Source organism: Macrosteles quadrilineatus, unplaced genomic scaffold (genome assembly GCF_028750875.1).
Source record: "Macrosteles quadrilineatus isolate MER2022 unplaced genomic scaffold, UCM_ALF_1.0 Scaffold_1__1_contigs__length_201487025, whole genome shotgun sequence".
Taxonomy (NCBI): domain Eukaryota; kingdom Metazoa; phylum Arthropoda; class Insecta; order Hemiptera; family Cicadellidae; genus Macrosteles; species Macrosteles quadrilineatus.
The window spans coordinates 80,737,552-80,750,894 of NW_026542594.1; the positions used below are offsets into that span (position 1 = coordinate 80,737,552).

Here is a 13,343-nt window from a genome sequence, read left to right on the forward strand (position 1 = left end):
GGAGACAAAAACGTCTGTAAAAGAGGGTTCAAAATTTTATTAGATTTATTGATGCAGCATATGCAATTGCCAATTACTTTTCTACAAAAACAGCAGGGCATGTATTGGGGTTATTTTATTGTGGTCGGTGAGCACACTGACGATGATGGGGGGAGGGGGCGGCTAACTTATTCCCTGCCTAGAGGCGGCAGATAGTTAAATATGTCCCTGGATCTAGGTCTATCTACCCTTCGGTTGGCTATTTTTCTCCGTATTAGCCTAGGCCTACAGTGGTTTCTGACAAGTTTGTTTGCATGTTACCTCTGGCTATGGTGGATTGTATTTTAATTAGGCCTATAAAACAAAAAATTGCTGTTAGTTATTTTGTGTGTTGTATCTTATTCTTTTTAGTGAACAGCAGCTTTTAAAAATCTCAAAAGTTGTGTTGTATTTGGTGCCATCTGACAAAATGTCTTACCATGGTTATGTACTCATTTAGGTATCGTCTAATGGGACCGATTTCAGTTTTCATTTTGAAACAATCCACAGAAAGAGTACAATACCCTCGGGAAATGCAATTTAACTATCATTACTGGTAAAGTAAAAATACCAGCTTATTTTTATGTGTGTCCTAAATATTTTGAATAAGTTTGATAGAAAAACTAAATACATTTTTCTCTTTTAGGGATACAGCTGGCCAAGAGAGGTTCAGAACCATCACAACTGCCTACTACAGAGGGGCAATGGGCATAATGCTGGTGTATGACATAACTAACGAGAAGAGCTTTGAAAATATCAAGAACTGGATACGAAACATTGAAGAGAATGCTTCTGCAGATGTCGAGAAAATGCTCTTGGGAAACAAATGTGAACTGAATGAGAAAAGACAGGTAATCTTTCAAATAAAAAATCAAATAAACAATTTATATGTCGAACAGGGTAAGAATCTGGAATAGTGCGGGCATTCAATGCTCGGTAATCGCCACATGGTCGCCACTCATCATTCTTTTTAGGTACCATATGGTGATGACATGGGCTTTTGGAACGACACGCAGTTCCATTTGCTACCTTGGATTCAAACTCTAATTTGGCAATTTTATATTTATCCGGAGCTAACCTTCTTGGTCTTGATGAGACTGGTGGGCCAGGAGTCGTATTTATGTAATGTACTGTGTTATGAGGAATAAATCTTGGTACTCCTAAATGTTTTGTGATTTCCGGAAATTCCAATAACAGTGGATAGTTTGATGGGTCGGAAGTAATTAATTTAATACTAAATTGCTGAGTATTCATGAACTGACATTTACTTTTTAATTGTGTAATGTTGTCAATTAAGAAACCGTTACTACAATCAGGTAATAAAGAATAGTGAGCTAGGAAGTCAGAACCAATGATTGGAGTGCTTACTTTAGCCATTATGAAATTCCAGACTAGAGTTCTTCGTAGACCAATATTTAAGTTGAGACATAAACTACCATAAGTGGGTATTTCAGAGTTATTTGCAGCTCTGAGTTCTATCCCGTATGGTTTTAAGGGTCTTTTTACTAAATTTAGTGGTATACAACTTACGTCTGAACCTGTGTCTATCAGAAACTTATAGCCTGAATTGTTATCAATTACTTGTAACCTGTTGGTGTGGTTGCTGTCAACTCCGGGTGGTTCATGAGTTTGGCGTCTAGGCACATGACAACTAGTCGACACCACATTTAGTTGCCTAGTTCATTTTTTGTAGAAGGATAAGTGCTTGGAGTCACGCATTTGGTGGCTCGTGATCCATAACGTTTATGATACCAGCAGTAGATGTCATTGTGGGGTGAGGTACTATGCTGTTTACTGGGCTGGCTTTGACTTTGTGATCTGAACTTACTATTTTTATATGTCATCAAGTCGTCTGAAAGACAGTTAACATTCTCCTCCAGCATTGAAAGTTTCTCCAAAATTGCCTCTAAACCTCCTCCTTGATTGAGATTGTTGTGACTATGTGGGGTCTGAGAAAAGGTATTCGTTGGCTTACCTCGGTTTGACGAAATAGCGTCACAGCTTATTGCAGGAGAACTCAAAGGTTGAACCTCCTGAATCTTGTTCGCTGTAACGGCCAATGATTCGGTGCTGACCCCAGCGCCTAACTGGGTTTGCAGGATGCCTTGAATGTGCGCAGGAAGTCGCTGACTCCAGATGATTCTCAGCAAGTCATCTTGAACGCTGCTGCCAGCTAACGATTTCAGTCTTCTGAGAAAGTGTGATGGCGTATCTGAACCGAGTTCTTCTTCGAGTAACTGTTTAATTCTCTTATGTTCCGAGACTGATAATCTTCTTATTAATTCTTTCTCAGGGTGTCCACATTCTGGAAAGTCAGGGATAGTCATGGAAAGTCATGGAAAACAATTCTGGTCATTGAAAGTCATGGAAATAGGCAAAAGGTCATGGAAAGTCATGGAAATTCCCCATGATGGATGATTTGAGGGAACTATTCAATGCTCTAGTCCGCCGTAACTCCGACTACTGTAGCATTTTTCTGGATTTTTCAACAATTTTCGACATTTCAATTTATTACAGTTGTATTATTCTATGATTTTTGAGTTTGTATTAGTTCATTGTTGTACCATTGTACTCCATTGTTGTCTGTTAATACATATTTCAGTAGTTTCTGCAAAATCTAGGCAGTTTTATTTGTGTGTGTTTGTTATATTATAATTTGAGTAAAGTTCGTGAGTCATGGAAATCGATGGTAAATGGTCATGGATAGTCATGGAAAGTCATGGAAATTAATGACAAATTTTCTGTGGACACCCTGTTTCTTCAGGCTCATGTAAGGGTTTTCCAGATTTGGGTTTGAGAGTAAATCCTCTATTTCGGAAGCAGTCATCTCATCTAAGTGTGTCACGTGTGTGAAACGAAGGTTCTCATAAAAAATGTGCCATAAAGAGAAAATCGCCTCAATCTTTATGAACCAAAGTGCTGGTTTCTCACACCAAAAATGGGGAAATTTTAATTGTGGAGATTGCATTGAAGTTATGTTGTCAGATGGTCTTGGATTTACTGAATTGTTTCTTTCTTGAGTTTTCTGATTAATTGGATTAACCAAAAAATCTTCTTCTGAATCATGATTTTGTCTTAAATGTTCAGAGTCAACTTCAATGACATCATTAAGTTGTTTTCTGAGATCTTGGTTTTGCTCTTCCATCAGTTTTAGTCTTGCAAATACTTCTTCATTGATTTCCATTATGTATTCATTCTTGATGTGTTCAAATCGGGGTCACAAATTTTAGTGGAAAGAACGGGTCCGCGGAATTGGTTAACTCTGGAACTCGCTAACCCGATGTTAAACGCCCTATCTTCAAATTTGGTCGATGAGAGGAACTCGCTAATTTGTTTGGTTTCGGAATTGGCTAACTCCGGAACCCGCTAACCCGCTCTAGAGCCGGGTTAGCGAATTCCGTCCCTGTACGGAAGTCGCTAACTCGGTCCCTCGGTGGAACTCGCTAACTCCCAATCAGAAGCCTTGCGGGCCGTCCAATGGGAGCCAAGCACGAATATTTTTGGCCAGTGTTGCCGAAAGTGTAGTACCTATATCGTATTATTATTCTTATGATTATTAGGGTGGAAAATGCATTATAGTCTTACCATAGACTAACCAACACAAGTAAACTTTACATCCCATTGTAAACTTTGAAGCTCGTTTTTCGTGTCTAGTTCATGTCCGGTGACACTGATCGCTAGTGTCGACAAAATTGTGTTTCTATTATTTTATAGTTAACTTCATGATTTGTTCTTTACTGTTTGGTTATATAACTAGGGGACGTGATATTAGTTGTGATTAGAACGTTTTATTTGGTTAAACGAGGTTTTAAATTACTGGAAACAAGAAACAATTGTAAACAAAACACGATCTCTTAAGACAGTGCACCGGACAGAACTAACAATACAACTGTCTTCAGATGATCCATAAGGATGAGAAATGTACTAATATAAGGGAGTATGTTTTATACGTAGGTTTCTTACTTAAATAGTAGCTTATTGATATGCAAAAAGATAAAATGCACATTTAATTTGGATCTATTACATGTTATGAAATATCTATTTTCGTAGTCCACCATTTGTTTCTTTAATTTGAATAAATACCATTTTGTAAACTTCTGAAAATAAAATTATTGAGTTCGTATTTTATATAGCCTACTGGGCTTGTAACCTTAAATCGTAAATCATAATAAAATTTACACGTTAAACTTCATTACAGAATTACATTGTAGTGGTAATGCATTTTTAAATAGAGCTATTGAATTTAAATAAATATTTATCAATACATTATAAAGTGGTAGGCCTAATGTATTCATGGATTGCATTAAAAGTTAGTCTATGCATAAATACAACTTGTAAATTTCTTTTATCGTAGGCTATTAGTGTAGAACCCGGGTCATCCCTTAATTTTGTTGAATTAATATTAATTTTACGTCTTTAAGTAGGCCTACTTTTTAAAAGTCTGGAGTTTTTCTCCAGGCTGGTTCTAAATGGACCCAAGCGTTCTTTTGTTTGTTACAATTCTTATGAATGGTGGCCATAGCTAAAATTACTTGATCTTATCCAAAAACAAAGTTATTGTCTATTGTGTAGCTCAGTACTGGGGAACGGTGAACCGAGCAATGGCTTGGTATCGTTTATATCGATTGTGAAAGCAATATAAAGGAAACCCAACACTCAAATCAGGAAAATCCGTCAATTTGTTTATTAAGAATCGTGAATTAAAATAACCCTGTCTCGTTTTATAATATGAATATTATATCTTCTCCTATTTTTTACTAGTGGTGCTTAGGTGTACAATATAAAAACGGTTATAAAACATGTAATTGCAAAAAGAATTCAACACATTTTAGAATTAGGCAACTATTTACTAGTAGGCCTACAATGCTTTGGTTCAAACTATTAGGCCTAGATAAAAACTTAGTCTATGTCATCATATTTGTACACGTAAGTTGGACGGTTCAACGACGAACATTTAATTTAAAATCTATGAATTAGTTATGAAAGTTACGATGGTTGATGACTATAATTAATAGTTTTGGTTTATTACGACATTACAATTAAATCTGTTTTCCGTGTTTAAGAACTTGCGTGTATTTTAGCTTAATTTCGTAGAGGTTTAATTATTTAGTACCAATTAAACTAAATTTTGAATATTTTTCATATTCTATTATTTTCCTTTATACTGATGGCATTTATATTTAAGATCGAAATCATGAACATTTAACTGGCCATTGTACAGTTTAATAAAAAAAACACTTTTTCATGATTTTTTAATTGTCTTTTAATTACTTTGGGCTAGTTATCTGTTAAAAGTGGAATTGATAACAAAAAACAATAACATTTACTGTATCTTTATAGACACTGACATTTTGAAATACGGCAGTGTACGATTATTTTGTCGTACAAGGTTGGCAACGCTCCGAGCAGTGGGCGCGGCCGGGTTAGCGATTTCCAGAGTTAGCGAATTCCGCCTCGAGACAAAATCGAGTTAGCGGGTTCCGGAGTTAGCCAATTCCTGACTGAGACGGTTAGCCAGTTCCAGAGTTAGCCAGTTCCGACACACGACCGAGTTAGCGAGTTCCTGAGTTAGCCAATTCCTACGTCTCGAAAGAACCACTTTTAAATAGAAGAATACTTGAAATAAAGTCTAGAGGTTTCCACTAAATATTATTGTTTAATTTATCATACTTTTAAAAGTAATTAACAATTAATTGTTTAGAGCAAATAAAAATGAACCACTTTGGTTGAAAAACCTAAAAGAATGTCTCTTTGTTTATTTTTCTCTTCATAGCAACCAAAATTCAATAAAACTATTTAAAACATATGTCAGCTGATAAATCTGTCAGCTCACTACAGTATTATGCCAAAAGCTAGTCTAGAATGTTCGCGTCGGCTGCTAGACTTTTTGAAAATTAAAACTTAATTTCTAAAAAAAACTTAAACCCTAAACAAAAATTATGGCTTCGACATTCCCTAGTTCTCAAAATTATCTTTCGTTTAACACAAAAATCATGAAAATCCGTCAAGTGGTTGATTCAGAATCGTGAAATAAAAAAAACCCTGTCACGTTTTAATATATATCATTGACTAAAGTTTTTAATCAAGATTTTAGTACAGTTTACTGTCTAATTTTGTCATGTACTAATATACAAGCCGGTCAGACAAATAAATAGTAGGGCCTAGAGTTAATTTCCAAAATTATTTTATTTCTTAACTACTGTTATCAATGTGTCCATTTACAGAATATAGGATAGAAAATTTATACCTACTTGAATGTTAAAAAAAAAACATATTTTATCAACTTCATAGTTTTAAAATGGTTTATAACTACAGTAGAACCCCGGTTAACCAAAATAAAGGGGGGAGAACCGTTTCGGATAACCAATTTTTCGGTTAACCCATCATATGCTAAAAATAGCCAATGTATCACCACTAGGGGTCTCAATCCCGGGCCTTCAATCCAATCCTGGGATTTCGGGATTCGCCTCAGCCGATCCCGGGATCCCAGGATCAAACCTGGGATTATATGATATTATGATTTTTAACTTTTTAGCCATTTTAAATGAGCGAGAAGTCCCCCCTCGTTGAGTAATTTAATGTTTTAAACTGGCCTTACCAGTGTTGCACTGCGGAATTTCGCCGGAACTTTCATCACCCGTCTTTCTTATTTACAGTGTATAAATGTTGATATGTCACTCTAGAATATAATAAATAGGTACATTGAAAAAATCACGAGCAAAAACACTCCCACGTAGCCTATTCGTCACGCTAATAGATAGATTAATGACAACTAAGATAAAATGGGAAGAATAACGAGTAGCAGCTTAAAAATTTTATTTTGGCTGACAGCAATAAAACAATAAAGATACTGTAACAGTATATTTCATACCTAGGGCCAAAAATGAGGTTCTGCCGGCTCGAGATACTTTTTACTTTTTTTTACTCGAGACGAAGTCGAGAACTTAAAACGATCGAGAGCTGCAAAACCATTTCGGTCTGTGGTACGAACGCTATTTTTGACCACACCATAAACTATTACAACAATAAAGCACACTGATACAACACAGCTACAACTTTAAGGTTATGTAAAGAAACAGTTTGAGGAATCAGCAAAAATAATAAATAGTTGCTAGGCAACGGTGACAATAAAACAATTCAATTGCAATGCTATGGATACTGATTGTGTATTTAATATGCATTCATGTTTTAAGAAAGTAAGCGAGCAGCTGATTTTGCGGCCCTAGGGATGTAAAAACCTGCTCGGTCCCCAAATGACAATGACACCTACATGGCCAGCAAAACGTAACTTTCAGCCACCAATTAACATATGTAAAACAGCTAAAAACATCATAGTGTGGAGAAAAACAATAAACCATCTGCTTATGTAGTAGCGTATGTATGAAAGCAATCTTAATAATGAAATTATAATGGTGTGTATACTTATATTTTATAGCTACAATGAAAATAATACTTCAATTTCCGATTGCGATGTTATGTTTGCTACACGAACAGTGGCGTCATTTCACAAAATCCTTGGGGGGGGGGGGGCAAACACCGGGGGGTCCCCCAGTCACAAGGGGAGAAAATTTTGCAGTTTTGAAACAAAAATGAGGGGTTTAAACTTTTTTAATTGTCAAAAACACTTCAAATAAAAAAAAAAAATTATGAGTAAAATTTATTTAAATTTAGGCAGAAAATTGATCAAACTAAGAATTATTGACAACAGACAGAAACACAATAATTTTATGTTGGTAAGTTAGTCATCTAAGAAACGTGATCAATAGTTCCATGATGTATTAATATTATGTTTGTTATTAGATTCATGACCAATTTCTCTTGTACAACATTTAGCAATGAATACGGTTGTTCATAGCCTATAGTATTTAACAGTTTATTTTGTTTTTTAAATAAAATACAAGTATTTAAGAACTTAAAAGCAAATCGAATTTTATCACCAATAAAATAATTTGACACAAAAGTACAAAAGGTTCTTTTTAACTATATTAAATTGGTAGTCTACAATGTTAAAAAAATTACGTAAAATGTATACACATGTATAATTTTAATGCTTGAATAATTCATAAAAGTAAATGACAAAGCAATGCTTCTAAAAAATCTGAATTTTTATGTATACTGCATATATAAACTAGAAGTAAGTGATTTATCGTACAGCACCAAACAGAAAAAGTAAATGAATAACAAAAATACTAATTTATGTAAACTCAAAATGTGCTATCTAAGACAATAAAACAATAACAATTTTTGTTTCAAATTACTGTACAAGAATATACAGATTTTTGTCTGCTGTGCTTTTTAGGATTTGACAGGAAAAAATATTTGTTTTGGCTAGTACAGCATATTTTTTTCTCTAGCCCAGGATCCAGAGGGGGGCAAATGCCCCCCCCTTGCCCCCCCCCCCCCCAAATGACACCCCTGTACACGAATTGCGTTGTTTACGTTTAATGTCAAAAGTAAAACTCAAAATAACTTATAAGCCTACTGTAATTAAGTTCTAAATAATGTAATAACATTTACAGAAAGTTTAATTGAGTTATTATGATTGAGTTTAATGATAATTTAATTTTCCAATCAAAATACATCATTACTCATACCATTTCATATACATATATATATATATATCTAATATATAAAATTCTCGTGTCACAGTGTTTGTCTGCAAACTCCTCCGGAACGACTTCACCGATCGTTATGAAATTTGGTGTGTAAATTCTGTAGGTATGCGAATCGGACGTAAACTATTTCCCGTTTCGAAATTCTTAAAAGGGCTCCGCCCCAGTGGCTCTAGAGTTTCCCATGTTAACCTTATGAGAAATGGAATTAATGAATCTTAACAGCAGTTTCAATTAAACAAGTTGGTTCTGTTCTATGATGTTCAATAGCATTAAAGTTACAAGGATTACCAACAGGGTGCAGCACTATTATTTCTTTTACATTTATGACAACAGCTAATTTGCAACCAAAAGGTGAGTGAGCGTAGCGAACGAGCTCCAACCCAAAGGTGAGTGAGCGTAGCGAACGAACTTCAACCTGGAGGCGAGTTAGCGTAGCGAACGAGCTAACCTGAAGGCAAGTGAGCGCAGCGAACGAGCTCCAACCTAAAGGTGAGTGAGCGTAGCGAACGAGCTCCAACCCAAAGGTGAGTGAGCGTAGCGAACGAACTTCAACCAGGACGTGATTGAGCGATGCGAACGAGATCATCTTGAAAATTAAACGTAACGGTACTTTCTTTCCATCGGTCTGTCTTAGGGGAAACCTATAACTTAGGCGATACGAAGTTCGCCGGGTCAGCTAGTATATATATATATTTATTTATCGTCCTAAAAATAAAGAGTATATGTGTTTCAAGTGTTATTGGACGTATTTTTATTTATTTTGTCCCAAAATTCAAAAAAAATTAACATAAAGATAAGTTTTGCAATTCCGTTAATCCCGGGATTAAAAGTCATCAATCCCGGGATTTCTAGGTATCAAAAATCGGCCAGGATATTGGATCCTGGGATTGAGACCCCTAATCACCACAGTGTGTAGGAAAAATGAATTTAAGAGAATGTCTATATAATTCAGTGTTTTATTTCAGCTACAAAAATGTTACAATGGGATACAAATTATTTTAAAATAGACAACTGAAGTTATTAAAGCATTTTACAGCCCTATATTATTTTATAGAACCATTTCGGTTAACCCGGGTTTCGGTTAAACCGAATTCAGTTAAAAAGGGTTGTACTGTATTTCTCCTAAAACTGGAATAGATTTAATTTTTTTGGATAGGTACTTTAAAATGTAGGATTAGATTCTAAGAAGTTTTGTCCACATTTTTAGACTAACTTCATAGTGTTGGACTTTCACTTATGATCTGTATATAAGCTAGCATGTGACTATTATTTTTATTTTTAATTTATGTTTATGTTTTTATATTTGATTATTGCCTTTGTGTTTTTCCTTGATTCAATTAAAAACTTGTTTTCTATTCTGTATAAATTTAATTTGATATTCATGAGTTTTAGAGTCAATTCCACATTTAATATGCTCTCCCCTTTAGGTTATGGGCCCAGAGGGTTCTATACTCATGAATTTAATATATTCCCAAGTAAAATCTTTTTCAATCTAAATAATTTATCAGTCAGCCTAGGTTGAAGTGAAAAGTGAACCTCTAAACAAAAATAACTATGATACTTGGAGAATTCAGGCACAAGCAATATTAATAAAATCAGATCTATGGAAATATGTCTGTGGTGAAGAACCATGTCCTGATGATAAAGATCCTGAAAAGAAGAAAAGCTGCTTGAATCAAGACTTGACAGCAAAATCAGATTTAATACTACTAATCTCTGCAGGTGAGCTTAGAAATACAAAAAGCTGCAACACCTCAAAAGATATTTGGGACACTTTGAATAATATTTATGCATCTAAAGGTCCTTTTCATAAGGCAACACTTTTGAAGAAAATTTATTCTACACAAATTGAAAGATGGACATAATGTAAGAAATCACTTAGATGAATTTACTGATACTGGTTGGGGATCTGAGAGTCCCCTTCCTGCGGATCAATTCCTGCAGCAAGTGAAGAGTAATTTTTGTATTATTTTATCAGTAATTTATAAAAATTGAATACTTGTGTCAGGCAATATTACAGCAATCATATCTTTTCCCCCTCAACTGAGAATGCTCTTTCCGATAACTAAAATAGCGAGCTGTGTTAGAGCGCTAAAACAGCATTGCGGGAGTTGGCGCAAAAAAAAAATTTTAGTATGAAAAGTACGACCTGAACTACCTGGAATTTTTTTTTACTCATGAATTTTTTCTGGTTGGCCTGGTGGACACCCTGGATTTAAAACATGCTCTTAAAAATTGAACGATTAAGGGACTTGACTTCAATCCAAATGAAAAACTCTGTGATTGTGAAGTATGTATTCAGTCAAAAATGACAAAATTGCCCTTCCCAGTACAAAATTATTTAAAGGAATTAGATTATTTGAAAATAGTACACTCTGATGTTTGTGGACCGATAAAAGTCACATCACCAGGTGGTTCTAAATACTTTGTAACTTTTACTGACGAGAAATCCTGTTATAGTAAAGTTAATTTCCTCAAACACAAGAAAAAGTTCTAAAATATTTCAAAATATACAAAAATGAAATGGAAAACTTCAAAGATAAGAAGATTAAGTTTCTACAAACGTACAATGGTGGTGAATACTGTAGTGATGCATTTAAGAAATATCTACAAGACAACGGCATTCAAAGACGACTTTCAGCTCCTTATACACCAGAGCAAAACGGTCTTGCCGTAAGACTTAACAGGACACTAACAAATCAAGATGTCTCATAGTCGAAACTTGCTCCAATGTTCTGGGCTGAAGCATTGAACACAGCAAACTACTTGCGGAATCAATGTCCATCAAGAGCAATCGATCACAAAACACCTTTTGAAATGTGGGTTAGAAGAATACCATCTGTAAATCATCTTCATGTATTTAGAAGCAAAGCCCTTGTTCTGAACAAGAAACAAACTAAAAGTAAATTTGCTCCTCGAGATATACAGGGAATTTTTGTTGGATATTCAGAGATCTCCAAAGCATACAGAATATGGGACACGGGTTCCTGATTTTCGAAATGTCATTGAAAGTCGAGATGTCTAAATTCTTCGGCAATTTCTTATTTTAAATGTACATTTTGATTATGATTTAATAAATCAAGAAGAAAACGATGACTCGGCAGAGAACACAAAAGTTCCCCTACAAAAAATCCAGATGATGATAGCTCTGAAACAAAAAATGATCCCTTATATTGGCATGAAGCTATTAAAGAATAGATAATATCTCACCTGAAAAATAAAACTTGGGACATAACCAACAAAAAGAAAGATATAAATGTTGTAGATTGCAAACTAGTCCTGAAAGAAAAGTTCAATTCAGATGGCTCATTAGAAAGAAAAAAGGCTCGTCTCGTAGCACGAGGATTTTCTCAACGACCTCATATTGATTACGAAGAAACATTTGCTCCTGTAGTAAAATTGAGTTCAGTATGTATGACATTGAATCTATTGGATGTATCTACTGCTTTTCTAAATGAGTAAATGGTGATATAAAAGAAAATATTTTCATGAAAGTACCACCAAAATTGAAGAGCTACCTCAAAGAAATAATAGATGATAACAAAGAAAACAACAAAGTAAAACTGCAAGCAAAAAAAATGTTAACTGATTTAAACAAAATTCCAGAAGATCAACAAATATGTCATCTCAACAAGGCACTATATGGTCTTAAACAAGCTGGAAGACAATGGTTTTTCAAACTGGATGCTAAATTAAAAGACTTCGGTTTCAAGGCTTCACTTGCTGATCCATGTATTTATGTATCTGAATATAAAGATGAAATAATAGCAGTGTACGTTGATGACCTGAGCATTGCATCTAAGAATCAAGAATTATTTCAAAAATTAAGAAACAAACTGATGAAGTCATTTGAAATTCGAGATCTAGGTAAGTTGAACCATTGCTTAGGAATAAAATTTGAACAAAAAGAAGGAAAACTGATAGCAAATCAATCAAAATACATTGATGATGTCTTAAAGAAGTTTTATATGACTGATTGTAAACCAATTGGAACTCCCATAGATCCTAAAGTGAAATTAAATGAACCGACACTAAATGAAACAGTAAACCAACCTTATCAAAGTCTGATAGGAAGTCTGATGTTTTTAGCAGTTGCAACGAGACCCGTCATAGCATATAGCGTCAGTTATTTGAGTCAATTTAACAATAGCCATTCTGAAGAGCACTGCAAAGCTGCAAAGCGTGTTCTAAGATACCTTCAAGGAACAAAAGATAAGTCACTCGTATTTTAAAAATCAAACAAACCACTTGCAGGACTTGCTGATGCTGACTGGGTATCTTCGTCAACAAACAGAAAATCATTCACAGGATATTGTTTCATGTATGCAAATGGAAGTGCTAGTTGGGCATCTCGAAAACAGAAGAGTACATCTCTTTCAACTGCTGAAGCAGAATTTTACTCCATCACAGAAGCTACTAAAGAAGCACTTCACTTAAGAAGATTAATTCATGATATGGGAGATTTTCATGAGAAGATAACAATTTACAATGACAATCAAGCAGCGCAACACATAGCCTCAAATCCTGTCGTCAGTGCAAAATCAAAACATATAGACATTAGATTACACTTTGTTCGAGAAAAATTTGAAGAAGGGTCTATTGAACTGAAGTATCTTCCTACAGAATCAATGACGGCTGATGTTCTTACCAAAGCTCTTGGAAAACCTAATTTTGAAAGACATGTGACACAACTTGGACTTAAATAACTTC

General features: G+C 34.7%; 1 protein-coding gene across 1 annotated transcript in view; it reads left to right on the forward strand.

Moving 5' to 3' along the window:
- LOC128983667 (ras-related protein Rab-8A) overlaps nt 1-13,343 on the forward strand; it is a 93,248-nt gene that overhangs the window by 17,868 nt on the left and 62,037 nt on the right. Inside the window, exon 3 of the mRNA XM_054403049.1 lies at nt 665-869. Coding sequence (XP_054259024.1) covers nt 665-869 — 205 coding nt within the window. The remainder of the gene's footprint in view (nt 1-664; nt 870-13,343) is intronic.